Source organism: Bufo bufo, chromosome 4 (genome assembly GCF_905171765.1).
Source record: "Bufo bufo chromosome 4, aBufBuf1.1, whole genome shotgun sequence".
Lineage (NCBI taxonomy): Eukaryota > Metazoa > Chordata > Amphibia > Anura > Bufonidae > Bufo > Bufo bufo.
This window is the reverse complement of record NC_053392.1, coordinates 529,632,819-529,656,945: the sequence shown is the minus strand read 5'-3', so window position 1 is coordinate 529,656,945 and position 24,127 is coordinate 529,632,819. Positions and strand designations below refer to the sequence as shown.

The 24,127-nt window shown below is 44.1% G+C and overlaps 1 protein-coding gene across 1 annotated transcript in view; it reads left to right on the top strand.

Moving 5' to 3' along the window:
* Positions 1 to 23,857, top strand: part of NAPB (NSF attachment protein beta) — a 53,208-nt gene extending 29,351 nt beyond the window's left edge. Inside the window, exons 4-11 of the mRNA XM_040429765.1 lie at positions 3,925 to 3,971; positions 6,629 to 6,706; positions 7,183 to 7,238; positions 7,496 to 7,580; positions 12,141 to 12,245; positions 12,981 to 13,049; positions 14,343 to 14,393; positions 23,197 to 23,857. Coding sequence (XP_040285699.1) covers positions 3,925 to 3,971; positions 6,629 to 6,706; positions 7,183 to 7,238; positions 7,496 to 7,580; positions 12,141 to 12,245; positions 12,981 to 13,049; positions 14,343 to 14,393; positions 23,197 to 23,304 — 599 coding nt within the window. The 3' untranslated portion in view covers positions 23,305 to 23,857. The remainder of the gene's footprint in view (positions 1 to 3,924; positions 3,972 to 6,628; positions 6,707 to 7,182; positions 7,239 to 7,495; positions 7,581 to 12,140; positions 12,246 to 12,980; positions 13,050 to 14,342; positions 14,394 to 23,196) is intronic.
* Positions 23,858 to 24,127: the final 270 nt, after the last annotated feature.

Here is a 24,127-nt window from a genome sequence, read left to right as displayed (position 1 = left end):
ACCCAAAACTATTGTGGAATTGCAGTTTTTTTCCAATTTCACCCCATTTGGTCCAGCTCCCCACTACATAATTTGCTATGTAAACGGCAAGGTAAAAAATTTATCGCCCCAGAAAGGCAGGGAGTAACATAGTAACATAGTTTATAACCAGGGGTCCTGGGGAAAAAAGTGTGGGAACTCACCCAAGATCCACTGCCACCCCCCCCCCCCCCCTTTAAAATAAATAAATATATATACACTGCTCAAAAAAATAAAGGGAACACTTAAACAACACAATGTAACTCCAAGTCAATCACACTTCTGTGAAATCAAACTGTCCACTTAGGAAGCAACACTGAGTGACAATCAATTTCACATGCTGTTGTGCAAATGGGATAGACAACAGGAGGAAATTATAGGCAATTAGCAAGACCCCCCCAATAAAGGAGTGGTTCTACAGGTGTTGACCACAGATCACTTCTCAGTTCCTATGCTTCCTGGCTGATGTTTTGGTCACTTTTGAATGCTGGTGGTGCTTTCACTCTAGTGGTAGCATGAGACGGAGTCTACAACCCACACAAGTGGCTCAGGTAGTGCAGCTTATCCAGGATGGCACATCAATGCGAGCTGTGGCAAAAAGGTTTGCTGTGTCTGTCAGCGTAGTGTCCAGAGCATGGAGGCGCTACCAGGAGACAGGCCAGTACATCAGGAGACGTGGAGGAGGCCGTAGGAGGGCAACATCCCAGCAGCAGGACCGCTACCTCCGCCTTTGTGCAAGGAGGAACAGGAGGAGCACTGCCAGAGCCCTGCAAAATGACCTCCAGCAGGCCACAAATGTTCATGTGTCTGCTCAAACGGTCATAAACAGACTCCATGAGGGTGATATGAGGGCCCGACGTCCACAGGTGGGGGTTGTGCTTACAGCCCAACACCGTGCAGGACGTTTGGCATTTGCCAGAGAACATCAAGATTGGCAAATTCGCCATTGGCGCCCTGTGCTCTTCACAGATGAAAGCAGGTTCACACTGAGCACATGTGACAGACGTGACAGAGTCTTGAGACGCCGTGGAGAACGTTCTGCTGCCTGCAACATCCTCCAGCATGACCGGTTTGGCATTGGGTCAGTAATGGTGTGGGGTGGCATTTCTTTGGAGGGCCGCACAGCCCTCCATGTGCTTGCCAGAGATAGCCTGACTGCCATTAGGTACCGAGATGAGATCCTCAGACCCCTTGTGAGATCATATGCTGGTGCAGTTGGCCCTGGGTTCCTCCTAATGCAAGACAATGCTAGACCTCATGTGGCTGGAGTGTGTCAGCAGTTCCTGCAAGACGAAGGCATTGATGCTATGGACTGGCCCGCCCGTTCCCCAGACCTGAATCCAATTGAGCACATCTGGGACATCATGTCTCGCTCTATCCACCAACGTCACGTTGCACCAAAGACTGTCCAGGAGTTGGCAGATGCTTTAGTCCAGGTCTGGGAGGAGATCCCTCAGGAGACCTTCCGCCACCTCATCAGGAGCATGCACAGGCGTTGTAGGGAGGTCATACAGGCAAGTGGAGGCCACACACACTACTGACCCTCACTTTGACTTGTTTTAAGGACATTACATCAAAGTTGGATCAGCCTGTAGTGTGTTTTTCCACTTTCATTTTGAGTGTGACTCCAAATCCAGACCTCCATGGGTTGAAAAATTTGATTTCCATTTTTAATTTTTGTGTGATTTTGTTGTCAGCACATTCAACTATGTAAAGAACAAAGTATTTTAGAAGAATATTTAATTAATTCAGATCTAGGATGTGTTATTTTTGTGTTCCCTTTATTTTTTTGAGCAGTGTATATATATATATATATATATATATTTAGCAGAAAATTCAGTGCAACATAAAACGTAAAAAAAAAAATCTGTTCAGACATACCGTAATTCGTCTCTTTCATATTATAAGCTCCCCTCATATATAATTTACTTACAGTTCTGAAGACTCAAAGGTCCTGACAGGCTTGGCCTCAGGGGTGCTGACAGGCTTGGCCAGGCAGAAGGAGTGTGGGAGACTGAGGCTGTTTTTCTCCAAGCTGCTCTGGAAAAAATAAATTTTCATTACACCTCAGGTCAGACCCCAATCAGACCCCCAATGTTAATCAGAACTCGGCTAATAGCCCCAATAAGATCCCCAATGTTAATAAGACCCCACTAAGACCTCAGATCACACCTCAGCTCAGACCCCAATATGAATGACCCCCAATCAGACCTCAGATAAGAGCCCCATGCCTCTCTATTAGCCCCCAGTAGCCTCTCTATTAGCCCCCAGGCCCCCCAGTGCCTCTCCATCAGCCGCCTCATAAAATAAAAAAAAACACTTACCCTCTCCTGCTCCTGGACGCCGCTGCTGCTCCTCTCCTCCTACGCGATGATCCTGCTGTCGGCTCTGTGCAGAAACACCATTCCCGCAGGACTCGAGCCCTGTTTATAAGTCTGAAAAAAGACATTTGTCCATCTAGTTTGCCATGTTATCCTGCAAGTTGATCCAGAGAAAAACCCCTGTGAGGTAGAAGCCAATTTTCCTCACTTTAGGGGACCACATTTTTTCCGGAATCCAATCAGGCAATCAGAATAACTCCCTGGATCAACGACCCCTCTCTAGTAGCTATAGCCTGTAATATTATTACACTCCAGAAATACATCCAGGCCCCTCTTGAACTCTTTTAGTGAACTCACCATCACCACCTCCTCAGGCAGAGAGTTCCATAGTCTCACTGCTCTTACCGTAAAGAATCCTCTTCTATGTTTGTGTACAAACCTTCCTTCCTCCAGACGCAGAGGATGTCCCCTCGTCACAGTCCTGGGGATAAATAGATAATGGGATAGATCTCTGTACTGACCCCTGATTTATTTATACATAGTTATTAGATCTCACCTCAGTCGTCAAGTGAATAACCCTAATGTTGATAATCTTTCAGGGTACTGTAGTTGCCCCATTCCAGTTATTACTTTAGTTGCCCTCCTCTGGACCCTCTGCAGCTCTGCTATGTCTGCCTTGTTCACAGGAGCCCAGAACTGTACACAGTACTCCATGTGTGGTCTGACTAATGATTTGTAAAGTAGTAGGAATATGTTCTCATCACGGGCATCTATGCCCCTTTTGATGCAACCCATTATCTTATTGGCCTTGGCAGCAGCCGCCTGACACTGGTTTTTGCAGCTTAGTTTGCTGTTCACTAAAATTCCTAAGTCCTTTTCCATGTCAGTGTTACCGAGTGTTTTACCATTTAGTATGTACGGGTGACTTGCATTATTCCTTCCCATGTGCAAAACTTTACATTTGTCAGTGTTAAACCTCATCTGCCACTTATCTGCCCAAGCCTCCAATCTATCCAGATCCCTCTGTAGTAGTATACTGTCCTCTTCAGTGTTAATTACTTTACACAGTTTAGTGTCATCTGCAAAAATTGATGTTTTACTGTGCAAGCCTTCTACAAGATCATTAATAAATATATTGAAGAGAATAGGGCCCAGTACTGACCCCTGAGGTACCCCACTAGTAAAAAAACAAAAAACCCTCCGGGACTGAAAGTGTCTTAGCAATGGGTCTGAATATTTGTCTATGGGGTATTGAGGGCAGAATGATGGGAGGAAAACGACATTTTTTATTTTTATTTTAACACAAGGCCGCAACATAACAAAATGTGAAAAGCGGGAACAAATGGCCCAAAGACTTTTTTGAATGCATTGTATTCTTGTGAGGTGCTATCCCTTTATAGGATGGGAATAAACCCTTTGTATATAACAGATCATTCGTCAGAAATGGTAAATTCTTGACCGTTATGTAATTGTGCATTCTGAATAACAGGTTTCTTTCCTTTTTGGACATTTTCATTTTATCTCAAGTAACTGCATTCGTTTGGTCACTTTGCTTTTCATTGTCTTTCCCAATTGCTAACATCAGAGGCCATCAACTGCTTAAATGCAGCCATCGATATTTACACAGATATGGTAAGGAATCCCATTGTACAGCTCTCCCACTGCTCAAATAAACATGGAGGGATATATCACCGCATACACACTGCATTTTAGCGTTTGTATTACGGTTCCAAGAAACGGACCCACTGCCGTCACAATGGTCCAGGTGTTACCTCTGTAATCCAGATGTTACTGTGCAGCTGTACCACATCTGAAACGTCCTTTATATAAGGGACTGTATCGTGCTCTGATTTTGGGGTGCCTGCTTATTTAAAGGTATTTTCTGTAGATCGCATTTGATTTGCATGATCCGTAGTTTTTACTTTGCTTTTTGGTTTATTTGTGTCTTCAGGTTTGTGTTTTACATTAAATGTCTTCACATACACGGCTCATTGCAGTGTTACTCAAAGGGACGCTCCAGAGAAAGTAACACATTTCATACATTATAAATGCGCTAAAACAAAGTAGGACGCACTGCAGCACTGCATATGGCGTTTTTTCTGTCTAAAAGGATAACGGCAATTATAATATTGTCACCTTTATTTATAGCTGGAGCTAAAGCGACACAGGGACTAATGTGTTATTGAAGTTCTAAGAACTGGTTTGGTTTATAGCAGCACACGAGAACTTGCTCTTTAAAATCCAGTTCTCATGAGGTTTTTGTGGGTGCTGCATACCCTGTGTGTTCATAAGAAATAAAGTCCTAATACTGCTGCATAACATGCCTTTTTCGGTTTCCTTAAAGGGGTTTTCCAAGACTTTAATACTGATGACCCATCTTCTGGATAGGTCATCACTATCCGATCGTTGGGGTCTGACACTCAGGTCGGCTGTATTATTAAAATATAAAAAATATTTATCCTATATGGCGCTTCACTTCCTACAAAAAATTGAATAAAAAGTGCTCAAAAAGTCCTGAAATGGTAGCAATAAATGAGCCCTCACACATCTCCGCAGACAAAAGGATATAAAAGTTATGGGGGTCAGAATATGGCGATGAAATGAAAACATTTTTTCAAATGTTTTTTTATTTTTTATTTATTTTTTCAATATTAAAACTACGGATTAACCGATATTGATTTTTTAGGGCCGATACCGATAATTTGTGAACTTTTTCAGGCCGATAGCTGATAATTTATACCGATATTCTGGGAATTTTCATTTTTTAAAAAAAAAATAAAATTTCCTACACAAATCTGCTGAAAATTTTATATGTTTATTGTTAACGTGTATTTTTATTTAAATTTTTTTTGTAAATCGTTCTTTTTCATTTATACTTAATTATTTTTTTTTATTTTATTTTTTTTTACTAACTTTTAGCCCCCTTAGGGACTAGAACCCTTGTCCTATTCACCCTGATAGATCTCTATCAGGGTGAATAGGATCTCACACTGTCCCTGCTGCTCTGTGCTTTGTGCACACAGCAGCATGGAGCTGAACATGGCAGCCAGGGCTTCAGTAGCGTCCTGGCTGCCATGGTAACCGATCGGAGCCCCAGGATTACACAGCTGGGGCTCCGATCGGAGGAGCAGGGGAGAGGGGATCCTGTGGCCACTGCCACCAATGATTAATACTGGAGGGGTTTGGGTGGGGGGGCGCACTGCGCCACCAACGTTTTTAATACTGGGATGGGGGTTGGGGGCGAACTGCGCCACCAATGATTAATACTGGGGGGCTTGGGGGGGCGCACTGCGCCACCAATGAAGAGAAATCTCTCATTAATTCATATACAGGATGCTGGAGCTGGCTGCAGAATCACATAGCCGGCTCCCCACCTCTATGAGCGGTAGCTGCGATCCGCGGCACCTAAGGGGTTAACTACCGCAGATCGCAGCTACCGCTCATAGAGGTCGGGAGCCGGCTATGTGATTCTGCAGCCAGCTCCCGCCTCCTGTATCTGAATTAATGAAAGACTTATCTTCATTGGTGGCGCAGCGGCCACAGCCCCTCCCCTCCTCTTGTCTTCTCTCCTCTAACTGGCGGCAGCAGCAGCACAGGGGGAGGGAGACACTGCTTCCTTCTCCCCTGTGCTGCTGAGGGAACACTGAGAGCAGCGCGTTCTGTGCTCCCAATACGTTATCGGTATATCGCCAAAATAGATGCCGATACCGATAACTGTCAAAATCCTGATTATCGGCCGATAATATCGGTAAAACCGATAATCGGTCGATCCCTAATTAAAACACAAAAAAAACTATGCACATATGGTGTCTCCGTAATCATACTGACCTGGAGAATCAAGAGCACAAGTGAACGCTGTAAAAACAAATCGCTGTAAAAACAAATTTTGTCAATTGCACCGTATTTGGAATTTTCTTTCCAGCTTCCCACTACATGCTATGCAGTATTAAATTGTGCCATTAGAAAGTACATCCTGTCCTGCAAAACCAAGTTCTCATATGGCTATGTGAATGGAAACATAAAAAAGTTATGGCTCTTGGAAGGCCGGGAGTAAAAAACTAAAAATGGAAAAAACGCTCTACCAGGAAGGGGTTAAATGAAATTATATAGAAATTTGCTAGTTACACCATGCTCTATTGCATTAAATGAAATTTGTGTGAATGTTATGTATGTAGTATAGTGTCACTTTTATGTACGGGGTATAGTCTTACATTGTGTCTGTAGATGTATTTGTACTATGTCCGTGCTGCACATTATTATAGCAATGATTATCTACTTTTCCTATGCAGGGAAGGTTTACAATTGCTGCCAAGCATCACATTACAATTGCCGAAATTTATGAAACTGAACTTGTAGATATTGAAAAGGTAAGAATATACTGTGGCCTCTACCATTGTTTAGAAAGTTGGTGTCATCATCATTTACTGTTGTGGATGATAACTAGAGCAGCTGATCTGCTATGGATAGTGTTTTACTATGGGAATCCACATTTCCTGGTGGAACACTGCCCCTTTGTGGTACATTTAGAAGTTGCTTCTCTTGATGACACATCTCTCCAGGCAAAACCAATGCACTAGTATGCTGCTATTGGACTGGTGATCATAGCTGCCGAGTCTTAGCAGACCCAGGTTAGCTGTGTCAGTCAAAAGTACCATCACATGGGGCTGTTTTCCAGCTCTAACGGGAACTCATGTGGATGCGAGACTATACATATTATGTGTAAAATGATCGTCACGTATTAGAGACCCCATTTTATTAATTTTGAAATAACTATTGCTATGTAATAGTGAATTGAGTCATGGCATTGTGATTCTTACAATATGTTTTTGTCATCTTTGTCCAGGCTGTTGCACATTATGAGCAGTCAGCAGATTACTATAAAGGTGAAGAGTCCAACAGGTACAGGTCATGGTGGGGTTTGCTGTGTTATTCTTGCTTTGTATTGTTACTACCAGGTAGATAGAAAACTAACTGTCCAGCTGCGGTATAGGAGCTCAGCCAGCAGAATTATGAATGCAGCTCTGGATAATAATACCAACTGTAACCCAGGATCGCAAATAGATTAATTGTATTAAAAAAAAAAAGTTACTTTTTATGTAGAAAATATATTTATAAAAACGTACAACTCTTGAAAGGTATTTTTTTTCTCATTTCAGCTCTGCAAACAAGTGTTTGCTAAAAGTGGCCGCGTACGCTGCTCAGCTGGAACAGTATCAAAAAGCAATAGAAATTTATGAACAGGTTTGTACTGGTCTGTCATTAGAGGGGTTTTCTGAGACTTTTTAAGTGAATGAGGCTGAGCTGAGATACCAAGCACAGCTCGCTATCGAGTGGACAGCACTGTGCTTGGTGCGCTGAGAGAAGGCCGCTGCGCTATTGCAAGCGTTGGTGCCTTCTCAAACAGCTGACCTGTGGGGTCCTGGGTGTCGGACCACCACCTGATCAGATACTGATCATCAGTAGAAAAGTCTCGGAAAAACCCTTTGAACGTTAGATGTACAGATATAGCAAATGTTAACTTGAAATGCACAGTTGCAGCAAACTTCTAGCTTGACCTTTTCAATTGCTTTTGTTGTGTTAAAGGGAATGTGTCACCCAAAATTGTATCTGCCAGTTAAAACCAGACAGCAACAACACACATCCTTTTTTTCTAATCTGCTTTTACTTTCTTATTACAGAATTTTTTCTTCTATTTACTGAACATAATGATGGTGGCGGCCATCTTACCTGAGCTGTTCTTAACAGCATTTAGAAAGTATTAAGAAAATTGCTTTATGGCAGCCAGGGACATAGACACAATGGACAGGAGGGAACACTATTGATTTACAGGGGAGAGTCTTCTAGGCATGCTCTGTGACCTGTGTAGAGGTCATTGTGCAAGGAAAGAATAGATAAAGCTACTTTCACACTGGCGTTTCTGGGTCCGCCTGTGAGATCCGTTTCAGGTCTCTCACAAGCGGCCCAGAACGGATCAGTTTAGCCCCAATGCATTCTGAATGGATAAGGATCTGTTCAGAATGCATCAGTTTGGCTGCGTTCCGCCTCCATTCCGCTCTGGATGCGGACACCAAAACGCTGCTTGCAGCGTTTTGGTACTCCGCCTGGCGATGCGGCGCCAAACGGATCCGTCCTGACTTACAATGTAAGTCAATGGGGACGGATCCGTCCGCCATTGACTTTAAATGTAAGTCAGGACGGATCCGTTTGACTTACACTTAGACTTTTTTTTGACAGAGTAATGCAGACGGATCCGTTCTGAACGGATACCAGCGTTTGCATTATAGGTGCGGATCCGTCTGTGCATTTACCAGACGGATCCGCACCTAAACGCAGGTGTGAAAGTAGCCTAAGCTTTGACAATCATCTATTGTGAATGGTAGATACGGTTTTATCTATACACAGAGGTGGTGATATCATTTACAGGCAGGATTAGAGTAAGGCCGAGTTCACATGAACGTGTGTGACCCGTGCCTGTGCAAATAGCGGGCCGCAATGCACGATCGCCGGCCGTAGGTCAGCCGCATCGGATCGCGGACCCATTCACTTTAATGGGTCCGCGATCAGGCCGTTCCGCTAAAAGATAGGACTTGTTCTATCTTTTTGCGGAACGGAAGAACGGGACGTAACCCCAGGAGGCACTCCGTAGTGCTTCCGAGGGGTCCCGTCCCGTGCGGCCGTTCCGCGATTCCGGATTAGCGGACCCATTGAAGTGAATGGGTCCGCATCCGTGATGCGGAATTCACACGGAACTGTGGCCGTGTATTGCGGCCCGCGATTTGCGGGCCGCAATACGGCCACGGATCACACACGTTCGTGTGAACTTAGCCTAAGGGCTCTTTCACACGAGCGGATGCCGTGCGGGTAATCTGAAAGAGAACCAAGCCCCGTTCCGGACATTAACATGATTGATGATGCTCTTTGCCTCTCTGTGATCTTTTTACTTCAAAATCACAGTGAGATAAAGTTGTCACCGTGATTTTGTAGCAAAACGATCACAGAGAGGCACGGAGCATTATCAGTCATGTTAATGCTCCGTGTCTCTGCTGTCCGGAACGGGGTTTGGCTCTTTCACGCAGTGGCTTCCACGCACGGGATCCGCTTGTGTGAAAGATCCCTAACAGCTGAACAGGTAATTATAGTAAAGTGATCTCTACAGACCAAGAAGCGGCGCCTATTATTAGGTTTAGCGACTAGTGAGAAAACTGCAGGATATTATCAAACATTCTTTAAAAATATGTTAAACATAAAACTAGGGCTGCAACGATTAATCAAAGTTATAGTTGATAATATTCGATAACTGGATTTGTTGTCGACGAATCCAGTTATCGAATAATCGGCCGATTCGTTGCTATGCGGGCGGTTTACTTTAACTTTAAATCAGCGCATCTTTATTACCATACAATGAAGCTCCAGTAACAGGCAGAGCGGGCGGCGGCGTAACGTCACTTACGTGAAGCGTCTGCTCTGCCTGCTTTATTCATAAAGAGGGCGGAACAGGCGCGTCACGTGAGTGAGTGAGTGACGTTACGCCACCGCCCGCTCTGCCTGTTATTGAAGCTTCATTGTAAGGTAATAAAGATGCGCTGATTTAAAGTTAAAGTAAAAGTTACTGCCGGGCCGGGGCTGTTACGGGGAGGGGAATCTGTGGATGGCACTGTTATGGAGGATCTGTGGATGGCGCTGTTATGGGTGGACCTGTGGATGACACATATAGCATAAGATGCTATATGGTGTCATCCACAGGTCCCCCTCCCCATAACGGTGTCATCCACAGGTCCCCCTCCCCATAACGGTGTCATCCACAGGTCCCCCTCCCCATAACGGTGTCATCCACAGGTCCCCCTCCCCATAACGGTGTCATCCACAGGTCCCCCTCCCCATAACGGTGTCATCCACAGGTCCCCCTCCCCATAACGGTGTCATCCACAGGTCCCCCTCCCCATAACGGTGTCATCCACAGGTCCCCCTCCCCATAACGGTGTCATCCACAGGTCCCCCTCCCCATAACAGTGTCATCCACAGGTCCCCCTCCCCATAACGGTGTCATCCACAGGTCCCCCTCCCCATAACGGTGTCATCCACAGGTCCCCCTCCCCATAACGGTGTCATCCACAGGTCCCCCTCCCCATAACGGTGTCATCTACAGGTCCCCCTCCCCATAACGGTGTCATCTACAGGTCCCCCTCCCCATAACGGTGTCATCTACAGGTCCCCCTCCCCATAACGGTGTCATCCACAGGTTTTCCTCCCCATAACGGTGTCATCCACAGGTCCCCCCCCCCATAACGGTGTCATCCACAGGTCCCCCTCCCCATATCGGTGTCATCCACAGGTCCCCCTCCCCATATCGGTGTCATCCACAGGTCCCCCTCCCCATATCGGTGTCATCCACAGGTCCCCCTCCCCATATCGGTGTCATCCACAGGTCCCCCTCCCCATAACAGTGTCATCCACAGGTCCCCCTCCCCATAACAGTGTCATCCACAGGTCCCCCTCCCCATAACAGTGTCATCCACAGGTCCCCCTCCCCATAACAGTGTCATCCACAGGTCCCCCTCCCCATAACAGTGTCATCCACAATTTGTTTTAATATGGCCTTTGAACATAATTTTTCAAGTAAAATCATATAAACACTTTTTTTTTGTGTCATTTTGGCGTTTTTTCCCGATTAATCGATGAAATTATAGACCACTAATCGATTATTCAAATAATCGTTAGCTGCAGCCCTACATAAAACATGATTTAAACACATTTCTGATGACACATGCCCTTTAAGTGTCAAAGTTTTGACATGTGCTACATCTGCAGTTGTTAATTGTAAAGGGTTTATTGCTTACAAGGTCACCAGCCTGACATATTCTATGCAGTCAACCATTCATACAAGTAGGGATGAGCGATCCCGAACTTTACGGGTTCGGCGTTCGGGCAGTGGAGGAATCCAGTTATGGATTCTGTTATAACGGAATTCTATGACGGAATGCAAAACAGAAGCCTTTAAGAGGCATTCCGTTTTGATCCATCATAATAGAAGTCTATGGCCAAGCATAACGGATCTGTCTGGTTTCCGTTATGCAGGACTTTGTATTTCGTCCTGCATAACGGAAACCATTCCGTCATAGAATTCCGTTATATTCCGTCATAACATAATCCATAACTGGATTCCAAACCCCGAACCAGTAAAGTTTGAGTTCGCTCATCCCTAGTCACAAGCAGTTGAACATGACTGATCCAAAGTATGAGGGGGTGCTTTAACTATATGTTTCACTGACTGCATGTGCAGCTCAATCTGCGGCAAGAACTGCGCCTGGGCCTTCTTCACCAATTACACTACCATATCGCTAAAATCAAGGCACCTGAGATCTACTAAAACCGTTTTCTTTGTCATGTTAAAAGCAACATTGAAAACGCGGCCGAAAACCTTGCTGCAACGAAGTGGAGGGGGGCGCTCTGGAGTTTGCATGGAGTACAACAGGTGGTGTATGTGACCAATGCGCACAATCACACCGCTGTGCCATAAGAGTAATGCCGCGTTCAGATAGGTTTATTGTATTTGTGCTGAACCAAACTCACTGCACCATAAATCCATGAGCTGCCTGGGATTAGAAATCGCATACAATTGAAATATCGCTTTGAATTGCAATCAGCATAATTATCTAGTCACAGGTCAGATCTTCACTATAAACCTGTCCCTAAATGTCATATATTCCCTTATGGATTCAGTAATGCCTGAGGACTGAGGAGCCTGCTAGCGTTTCATTTTATTGTGTTTTGTTCTCACATCCAAATTGTAATGTTTCTCAGGTCGGCGCAAGCACCATGGATAATCCTCTGCTGAAGTATAGTGCAAAAGAATATTTCTTCAAAGCCGCCCTGTGCCATTTCATTGTCGATGAGCTGAATGCAAAGGTGAGCGTTGTGTATTCAAGGGGGAGATCAGTCCAGAGGATTATCAGCATTATAGCATTTTATAGATTCACCATTATCATCCAATAATGTGTGGCATGACTGGAGTCCCATGGGTGGCATACTGCTTGATTGACCTGAGTCCTGCAGCACTATGGATCTGCTTAGGTGTCATACATCCCAAATTGTTCCAAATATTAGTGCTCAAAAATGGCATACAGCTTCTACAGTGGTGCTACTGTAGAGCACTGCCACTTTATTCCTGCCACAGTGTGTCCATATGTCAGACATGGCAGTACCTTTACATATACAGCAGTAACCATAACTGGCAGCCATAATTCTGCACGGTGCACATGTAATGTGGAGTACAAGCTGCCATCGTGACCATACAGTATACAATTTGACATGAACGTACAGTCTTCTCCAAAGAGAACTTTACTTGGTCCTCATTAATACTCTGCTAGGGATCAGCAACCACCAGTGCTACATCTGTGGTTAAACTACGACTGCCAGCATGCACACTTGCTTGACGGTTCTTGAAATTCCCAAAGAAATGAATGGAGCATGCTGAGAGTTGCAGTTTCACCACAGCTGGAGTGTGGCATGTTGCTGACCTGTGCTCTTAGTCACAAGTACATATTATGAAACCATCCGGACACGGCCCTCGTCACATGTAGACGGGGGGCACACATGAGATTGCTTGCACTGGATTATGACTTGTCTCGTGTTGTTTTTCAGCTTGCGGTGGAGAAATATGAAGAAATGTTCCCCGCCTTTTCAGATTCAAGGGAATGTCAGCTAATAAAGGTCAGTGTGCGCAGAAGTCATCAGGGTGGTGGGGATGTGATAGTAGGATAGGAGTGGGTTGGAACATGTGATTTGGATTTAACCTCTTAGCGACCAATGAGTATACATGTATGTGATTAGTTGTTAAGGAATGTATGGGGGCAGGCTCAAGAACTAAGCCCGCTCTATACATGGTGGGTATCAGTTGCACTAACTCCAATCCTAGCCTTTTAACCCTTCAGATGTTCTGTTCAATTGCATCTCCCTCTGTCCTTCGATCGGCAACCTTGCCAAGTATTCATGGGGTGTTGATTGGTTGGTATGGCAGCCAGAGGCCATCTGAAGGCACCCAGGTCTGCTATCTTATGGCTCCTGTTACACCCTGCCTCTGGGTGTAGTAGAAGGCTGGTGGAATTGCTGGATGTATTGCTGTGACTAGTACGACGATTGCAGGTTCAAGTCCGTTAAGATTAATAAAATAATAAAAAGTCAGCTGAATAAAGTTTTTAAAGACATTTAGAACCTAAAAATTATTAAAAATAAAAATAACTTTTTTCTATTTGTCATATTCAAATAAAAAAATAAACCTAATTGGTATAGCTGCATCCAAAAATGTCTGAAATATTAAAATGTTTTTTTTTTTTTTTTTATCACTCGTGGTGAACAATGGAAAAGAAAAAAAAGAAACCCCAAAATAGTTGTCTTTTGGTCACGCCCCCCCCCCCCCGCCCAAAAAAATAAAGTAAATTAGAATATAAAATTATCAAAAAGTCACTTGTACACAAAATAGTGTCAATAAAAACAGGCCTTCACACAGATCCACTGGAGAAGAATAAACAGGGTATGGGTGTCGGATGGCAAAGTATCTTTAGTAGTAGTAGTAAATTATAATAAAACATATGAATTCAGTTTTGCCATAATCACGCAGACCGGCCTCATTTATCAGTCTGATGCACGGCATTTTGTGCACTGGATAATGTATACAGCATAATGTGACAGTTATCCATTATCAGTTGTAGACTAGATCCATTGTGGTTTAAAATTGCAACAGAAATCTGCAAAGTGAGACATCTGCTGCCCATGCCGAAATTTGAGCTTGAGATAAAAACTAGTGAGCCAGACCCAAGAGGTTATTTTTTATTAGGTGGTAAATTTTAGCTTCTGGCACAGAGCCAGCCAGAACATGCGCGTAATATTTTACGAGGGCTTGCATATGAAACGTCACTCTTAGTAAATCTGCACCAGTGCAACAATAAAAAAAAAATGTGTCCCAGAGTCCTGTGTGCTTACATGTCACCATGTTTTCTCCTGCAGAAATTGCTTGACGCTCATGAAGAACAGAACAGTGATGCATACACTGAAGCTGTAAGTAACATTGATGTCTTACAGGGGTTGGCTCTTTTTTAATAAATTGCGCCCATATGTCAGTTATACATTAAGTCACTTACTAATACCATATTTGATATATATTATTATATTTAGCCTAGCTTTCCTGATTTGCAAACAGCCCTGGCAAGCGGGGGCCATATACATGGTTAAGTCACATTATTCTGACCACTTCCTACTTTCGACGTTGGCAGTGCGTAGCTCATGAAGGAAGTCACGTGTGGTGAGCTGGCTCGGTGGGTATATAAGGTGTGTGATAGACTGCCTGCACACACATCCCTCGCTGCTGTCATGGGTCAAATGGGGGATTTTTCAGCGTTGCAAAAAGGGATGAATATTAGCTTTCTGGCCAAGGGTGGCGGTTAGGGACGAGCGAATCGACTTCGGATGAAACATCCAAAGTCGATTCGCATAAAACTTCATTTAAATACTGTACGCAGCGAGCTCTCCATACAGTATTAGAATGTATTGGCTCAGATGAGCCAAAGTTATTAATTTCTACTGTTAAAAACCTTTTCCCGAACTCTGGTTCGGTTCCAAGTGCTACCAATACATTGTAATACTGTACGGAGCGCTCACTCTGTACAGTATTCAAACAAAGTTTTAATGCGAATCCGAAGTCTATTCGCTCATCCCTAGTGGCGGTATTTCTGAAACTGTGCCGTTTGTGAACTGTTCTTGTGCTGCTATGGTGAAAGTGTATCCTGAATGGACAGATGGCACCTTTGTGAATGAGCTACATGGAAACAGGGGAGCACCACGTGCCATTGATGTGGAGGTGAACGCCGGCTACGAAGGTGGGCAAGGGCAGACCGATGTGCTACAGTGGAGCAGCTCGCCTCCAAAATGAACCAGGAGTTGCAATGGGGCTCCGAAGCAGATGGATTGTGTTCTCTCTATGGATTCTCCCCCATGCACCCTCCAGCAGCTGCAGGATGCACTGTTGTCAGCATGGCTCCAGATACCTGTGACAACCTACCAGGAGTCATCACATGCTTGCCACGTTTACAATTTTTTGCCAGTATGTGGATCCACAATATAGCCATAGGGTTAATAGTTGAAATTTAGCTCCAGTTTGGAGTGTGAATCCAAATTTCCCGCAGTGTAACCGAATTCTACGCTGATACATGACTGTAGCATACAAGCAGCCTACTTTGAGAATGAAGTGCTTGGGAGGTTCAAACCAGTCACCCTAAAGGCGATGTACACCTTTGGGGGCAATTTTAATGCATTGTACTTATTTTGAGCTAAAAATCATTTTTTTCAATTGAGCTTTACCAGTCATACAGTTAGAGAAATAGTTAACCCTTTGTGACAGAATGGCCTAATATTTTAAATAACGGCCAATTGAAATTATGATTTTTAGCCAAAAATGAGTAAAATGCAATCATAAACAAAAATTGCCTCTAAAGGTGTACATGGCCTTTAAATACTTGGCAACAGTTATCTACCACTAATGCATTATTATGTTATAGTAAGGATTTTTTTCACCTATGCATTGTGGATTCAGTTTATAATGGAAGCCACAACACAGTGGCTGACATATTCCGCAGCGTTTTACAGACCTTATCATCACTTGCTGCCTCCAATGGGGCTCACAATCTGAGTTCCCTATCAGTATGTCTTTGGAATATGGGAGGAAACCGGAATACCCAGAGGAAACCCACGCAAACACAGGGAGAACATATAAACTCCAGGCAGATGTTGTCGGACCCGAGCGCAGCAAGGCAAACGTGCTAACCACTATCTCAACGCGCCCCATTGACTTATTGTAGTGTCCTTTGTTGATTCATGCCCAGAATTAAAGAGCCTCCAATGCAAATTTGACCAGATCATTTGCTGTTGACGTTTTTCAGCATTTCAAGGAAGTGTAAATACATTTTTAGTCCATGTTTTAGCTTAAACAGTAGACTTAGAAACATCTGACAGGGTGGTGCATATGGAAGACTATATGGGACTGGTTTCACTGTAGAAGTGAGTTGCCAGCAGCGAGCAAGGTCTCATGAAATAGTACTCCCCAGATCCCCGACAAAGACCTCTCACCTAGCTAAGCCAGTTTTCTCCCCTCTGTAATGATGAGGCCAGTCACCTCAAAACAGCTGTCTGCAGATGAGGTATGGGCTTGGATATAATCCTAAATTATGTCTCAAGGCCTGTTTAAAAGGTTGAATCTTAACATATATATATAATAGCTACCTTCCAACTGGTAGAACTAGGGCCTCATCTTACTTTTATTTGGAAAGAGAGCTAATTTGCATATCTTTTTTTTTTTCTCCAGAGAAGCATTGCTTTGTCTATAAAACCCCTTATACCAACTAGATGCAGTTCACAAGGAGAAATAGTATCCCCCAGATCCCCAACAATCATCCTATAACAGCTGTCTGCAAATGAAGCACTGGCTTGGCTATAATCCTGAGTTATGTCTCAAGGCTTGTTTAAAAGGTTGCAGCAAAGAGAATTCACAATATTAAAAGAATATTAGGTACTTGGCAAATTAATTTTCAGCAAAATTATTTGTATCCATCCACCATGGCTAGGTGACCTCTGTCTGGATGGGAACCTACTCTGTACAATATCTTTCTCTTTCTCTGCACTAATTAAAAACAACCTTTGGAAAAGATAGGCTTGTGCACAACCATATTGGGTGCAGCCACACCTCCAGATTCATACTACAAAAACAAAGGAGTAAGTTAGCATGTTCTGTAAAACAAAGTCAGTGCACAGGTGCACATCACCATGGATGAAACTGCAAAACTAAAAGCAAACACTTTGCAAACAAGAACTTTATTCACTGTATAAATTGACTTTGAGGTACATAGCAAATATACACTTATCAACACTGAAATTGCAACACCAAGAAGAACAAGCCATAAGATTAACAGGTGCCGCTAAGATCTACAGATCAACACCTAGCTTGAATCTGTGGCATGTGGAAGGGGCATAAAAATCAGAGTGAAAGCAGTTATTTCCATTACGCCCCATGACAGCACCTGTGAGAGATCCTCCTCCTTCCGGACAGGAAACAGGAACTTCCCAGATCTTTAAATTGGTCCCGTGCCTTCCACCTTCAGTTCTTTCCTGTTTCCTGTCCAGGGACAGGAGGATTTCTTTCCAGGTCTATTTTCGGCTGCAGGATCTCTAGGGTTAAAGCGAAACCTAGTGGAGGTACCTGTCGGCGTAAGTCTCCACTAGGAGCCGCTGAGAAGCCCTGCGTCTGCTGTTTTTCCCTTCTTCGGTGCCATGGGGGGAATCCAGTAGCTGCCTTGTGACCCTGCCTGCCGGCGAAGTTGCGGCGTGAGGGGGGAGGTACGTCTTCTCCTCTCATTGAGGCTGGCTGAGCTGGGCGTGCGCGTCGCACCGGAGGTGACGCGTGCGTTCCACCGGCCGGAAGGGGAGGAGCTTGAACATGGCGGGCGCTGCGCGGCCCATTTGAAAAAGGGAACGCCGGCCAGCCAGCGTGGAGGGAGCAGCAGCAGGCAGATACTGACCGGACCGGACGCCAGGCGGCACCTGCAGCCCTCCATTGGCCCCCCTTGAGGCAGCATTATCATGCAAGAAGAGGGGGAAGTACAACAGCGCACCGACAGACAGGAGCAGCTTTCGGAACCAAGCATGGTACTCCTGGGGGTAAGAGGGGTTAACCCCCACCATCTCCCTTCAGGGAGTTATTATTATGGTCAGGTTAGACTGATTGGGCTGTTTTATTAAATGCAGGTTAAAGAAGCCCCAAAGATAGCTTCCCACAAAAGAGCTAAAGAGTGTGGAATTTGCAAGCGGAAGTTGGATCCGTCTTACCCAAAAACATGTTGTCAACCATGTCTGGATAAGTTAGTGGCAGAGGAGTCGCCATCTTTATTGCAAAGTATCCAAGATTTAGTTAAAAATGAAGTACGTTCTTCTGTGGAGGAGTTTAAAAAATCCCTGCCTAGCTCATCCAGGCATAAGAGGGCCCAAAAGGCGATAGTGGAGGATTCTATGGACTCAGGGTCTGAGGAGGGCGCTATTGCAGACTCAGATTCCTCCTCTGAGGATTTGACAGGGAAGCCGTTATTTAGAGCGGAAAATACAGATCTACTATTGAAGGCGGTTAGATCCACGATGGAGCTTGAGGAAGAAAAGGAGTCCAGGTCTAGACCAGAGCTAATGTTTGAGAGCCTAAAGCCTAAAAGGTCTAGGGTGTTCCCCATTCAGGACTGTATCAAGGACCTGATTAAACGCGAATGGGAGAAGCCCGATAAAAAATTCTTTATCCCTAGAGCGGTCAGGAGAAAGTACCCCTTTGACGATCAAGAAGTATCAGCTTGGCAGGAGGTACCGAAGGTAGACGCTTCCGTAGCTAAGATAAATCAGAAGTCCGCTCTCCCGTTTGAGGATTTAGGGTCCCTTACAGATCCCATGGACAAAAGGGCTGATGCGTACTTAAGGAAGAATTGGGAAGCTCCCACTTCTGCCTTTAAACCAAATATAGCGACTACCTCGGTGGCAAGGTCATTAAAGCTCTGGTTGGAGGAATTAGAGTCTCATATAGAGAACAAGACTCCTAGGGATTAGCTGCTGGAGGCTATACCAACTATGTCCAGTGCAGTGGATTTCATCTCTGATGCCTCTGCTGACGCATTGAGGCTTTCCGCTAGGGCGGCTGCATTGTCCAATTCAGCCAGAAGGTCGTTATGGTTGAAAGGGTGGAAGGGCGATGTAGCTTCAAAATCTAAGCTCTGTGCCCTCCCTTGCCAAGGAGATTTTTTGTTTGGGTCAGCCTTAGATGATATTTTAGATAAGGCATCTGATAAGAAAAAAGGATTTCCAGCACCGTCCTTTCCTAAACAGGGGAAGCCATTTCGGATCAATGAAAGAAGGAAAGGTTTTGGGGATCAAAAGATAAGGAGGGAGTGGAGTTCTGATAAATCCAAAGGTGTGCTGTTTAAATCCAGACCTCAAACATCAAGTTCCACTCAACAATGACGCCAGACCCCAAGTAGGCGGTTGTCTTTCCTTATTTTTTCCGGCCTGGCGAAATATTACCGCAAGCGCCTGGATAAAGGATGTTATAAGGGAAGGCTATCGCCTAGACTTCAAGAGACTACCACCCAGGACATTCAAAATTACTTCATTAAACCAAAATTCTCCAAAACAGGTGGCACCTTCGGAGGAAATAAACAACCTCCTGGAGAAGGTAGTCCTTGTTCCAGTCCCAAAGGACGAACAAGGAGAGGGTTTTTATTCAACCCCATTTCTGGTCCCCAAGCCCAACAGGCTGATGATAAATCTGAAGGGCCTAGTCTATGCTTTCCCTCCCATCACCCTATTGGCCAGAGTGATCCAGAAGATCAGGAGGGAACAGGCTACAGTGATACTGATAGCACCATTCTGGCCAAAAAGAGTTTAGTTTGCTTGGTTGAGGAGACTATCAATAGCCGATCCCTGGGTGCTTCCAGAAAGACAGGACCTATTATATCGGGGCCCTCTACGTCATCCGGAAGTCAAGAACCTCCACCTGACAGCTTGGATTTTGAGAGGACATTCTTCAGGTCTAGAGGCCTATCAGAACAAGTCATTGGGACTCTCCTGGCTAGTAAGAAAAAAGTCACCTCCGAAATCTATCTGAGAGAATGGAAAACCTTCCTTCAGTTTGCAGGTCCATGCTTAGACTTGAGCTCACCCAACATCCCGTTAATTTTAAACTTTTTACAGGAAGGCCTTAACAAAAAGCTTAAACCCAGCACTCTCAGGGTACAGGTCTCGGCACTGAGTGTCCTGTTTGATTTTCGATTGGCTACTCATCCTTGGGTCAAAAGGTTCATTAAGGGATCCTCTAGACTATGTCCTATAGTTAAATCTAAGTCAGCCCCATGGGACCTTAACCTGGTTCTTTCTGCTCTAACCAAGGCTCCGTTCGAACCTCTGGGGGACATCCCCTTAAAGATGCTGTCCTATAAGACCGTATTTTTAGTGGCCATTACATCTGCCAGACGAGTAGGAGAACTATCCGCTTTGTCCTCTTCCCCACCATATACTCAGATTCTGGAGGATAGAATTGTTTTCAAACCGGATCCTGCATTCCTGCCCAAAGTAGTGTCGGTATTCCATAAGTCTCAGGAAATAGTTCTCCCTTCCTTTTGTCATGACCCAAAGAATGAAGGAGAAAGATCCTTTCATACTTTAGATGTTAGAAGGTGTGTCTGTGCATATTTAGAGTCTACGAAGGGCTTTAGAAAAACCCCGCAACTCTTTGTTCAGTTTCAGGGTCAGAACAGAGGCTCGAAAGTTACAAGCCGTACCTTAGCCAGATGGATCAAGAGAGCGATAGGTCTGGCATATTCAATATCAGATGGTCAGGTTCCTTCAGATTTTTCAGCCCATTCCACCAGGGCAGTAGCCTCTTCCTGGGCAGAAAAAGGGTGCGCTACCATCGAACAGATCTGTAGGGCTGCAACGTGGAGTTCTCCCTCTACGTTTTACAAGCACTATAGGTTGGACCTTTCATCTGTGCAGGATATGTCTTTTGGGAGAAAGGTGCTGCAGGCTGTAGTCCCTCCCTAATAGTTATCTAGTCTAGTCTCTCACAGATGCTGTGATGGGGCGTAATGGAAATACTTCAATTACTCTTACCGGTAATTTGTTTTCCATGAGCCCATGACAGCACCTACATAATTCCCTCCCTTAATAAAAAATTAATAAAAAAAAAATTATAATTATTTTTTATTTATACATAAAGAATGATGAAAAAAGAGAAATCTACTCTTTGGTATGGTGCCAAAGAGGAGATATGCCTGGCATATATTTGGCGCAGAGTTTTTTTCTATTATGTTTTTCTCGCCTATGTTTTTAGTTTTCACTATATATAGGTGTGTTGCTGGTCCCAGGAATCTTGTCAAATACTGAAGGTGGAAGGCACGGGACCAATTTAAAGATCTGGGAAGTTCCTGTTTCCTGTCCGGAAGGAGGAGGATCTCTCACAGGTGCTGTCATGGGCTCATGGAAAACAAATTACCGGTAAGAGTAATTGAAGTATTTTTAGGCAAATAAAACCTCAAAAATCAGATTAGGTCAAGTTGGACAGTTGTGTGATACCTCCAGTTATCGACACTTTTCGCAAACTGAGAGGGACAGAATCCTTTAACTCAGAGACCTTGGTTTATCACTCGGGCAGATTGCTACACACCTAGGGCAAGATGTCAGCACTGTTCAATGTTGCGTGTCCTGGTAGTTGGGAGAACAGCAACGAACTGGAATGACAGCAAGAGGTGCACAGAGGAGAACCTCTGCACAGACGGATCGTCTAATTAGAAGAATGGCGTGTAGTAATCCATTCTGTAATGCAAATTAAATTGGACGTCTCATCCCAAGCCTTGGGCGGCAAACAGTGTCTGCACAAACCATCATAAGGCATTTGAATGCCGGGCTGCGAGCCAGACGTCCAGTTCCACTGACCTCACGCCACCGCTCTCAAAGGCTATCACGGTGCACAGCAAGATGGCAAAGGAGGCTGGAATGGAGGTCTGTCCTCTTCAGCGATGAGTCACGCTTTTGTCTTGGATGCAGTGATACCTAGAAATTGATCTGGAGACGATGTGGGCAACGCCGTAAGAGGTCTTCATAAGGGAATGTCACACTGGTCCTACTGCGAGGATTATGGTGTGGAGTGGAATAATGTACAGTAGCCGGACCCCTCTAGTCTTCATTTCAGGTACACTAACAGCTCAGTATTACATTAATCTGGTTGTGGAACCATTGATATAGCCATTTCTCTAAAGTGTCACAGGAGCCGTTTTTCAACAGGATAACACCAGGCCACATGTTGCTCATGCTACTGTGAGCCGCCTGAGTGGCTTAGATGTGCTACCCTGGCCTGCAGCCTCTCCGGACTTGTCTCCCATTGAGCACATTTTGGATGTTATTGGTCGGCAATTTCAAGGATGCTTCCAGTAGCGGAACTTGATGATGTGTGTGCCCAAGTGCATTTAGCGTGGCTGAATATCCCTCAGACATCCATTAATAACCTCATTGATGGCATGCCAAGGCTTATAACTGCCAACTTGCAGGCTGAACTGGATGGACATATGTATTTTTATAGCCTAACAAACTATGTTGTTTTTCTGCGACGTGCGCTCCTACTGTGTTGAATAAATCAAGATGTTTTGAATATTTTGTTTAAATTTTTTAGCATTTGCATATTATGAACATGTCTATCGATCCTGTAATTTCCATCATTTCACTTTTCTTTCTTGTTGTTGCAATTTCAATGTTGAGGAGTGTATTTTGATCAACATTATTTGTGCCCATCCACCACGGCAAGGTGACATCAAATTAATTCAGGGAGAGCAGGCTCCACATTTTGATCAAAATGTATTTTCTAGGTACTTCATATTCATTGTATATAGTGAATATAGCATTACTTCATAAATTCTAGTGCTGTTGCCTTGTGTTTGCTTGTACTTTTGTAATTTTAGCCATGGACTTTATTTTACAGGACATGCTGACTAAGTATGTCTTCTGTTTAAAAAAAAAAAAGGGTTAAAAATTGCTTCATATAGGATAGCGTCCTTCCAGTGGATGGCAAAATTATTTATTTTTATTTTTTTGACAGAGAGCAAATTTATATATTTGTTGCCAAAATTAGGGTCAAAGAATTGACATTCTCGTGGTCAGACTCTCGTGTCAGATGTCAGACACCTAATGAAAATATAAAATGTGTAAAATATGTGTGTCTGTAATATATATAATATTTTATTTCCTGGCAATGCCAATAGCAAATCTGAAATCTGTTTTTGTCAAATTTCAGGTGAAGGAATTTGATTCAATATCTCGTTTGGATCAATGGCTAACAACTATGTTACTCCGCATCAAGAAATCAATCCAAGGAGATGGCGGCGATGGCGACTTGAAATGAGGAAGGGGATTACAGTGAATACATACCTAAGTCTCTCTTTGTTCCCGTCTCTGCGGTTTCAATTTACTTTTACATTTCAGTGCCAGTCTAGTCTGTAGTACAACACAATGTAAGCGGCTGCATGTCATGGAGCACTGAAGGGATTTCATAGTAAATAAATTATGTCAAAATTAGAAGGTTGGAGAAAGCGATTAATGTATGAATAAGTGTAATTATTATTCCTTAAGAATTTACCCGTTATCTTTGCACAGTGAAAGCAGCCATTATATGAGCTATCTTATTATGGTGTCCATTGAAGTCAATTACATTTGGTCCCTAATTATTATTAGCCATGGGTTCGGAACATAACAGTATAGGAGAAGACGGATACTCTAGTATGTTGAGTCTGGTATTGGTGTCATTTTAAGAGCTTCTATGGCTTAAGGCTACGTTCACACTCGCTTTTTGGCTTTCCGTTTCTGAGATCCGTCATGGGCTCTCAGAAGCGGGCCAAAACGGATCAATTTTGCCCTAATGCATTCTGAATGGAAAAGGATCCGCTCAGAATGCATCAGTTTGCCTCTGATCAGTCTCCATTCCGCTCTGGAGGCAGACACCAAAACGCTGGCTGCAGCGTTTTGCTGTCCGCTTGACGAAACTGAGCTTTCTCTGACACAATCTGGCACAATAGAAAACGGATCCGTCTCCCATTGACTTTTAATGGAGTTCATGACGGATCTGTCTTGGCTATGTTACAGATAATACAAGCGGATCCGTTCATGACGGATGCATGCGGTTGTATTCTTGTAACTGATCCGTTTTTGCAGATCCATGACGGATCTGC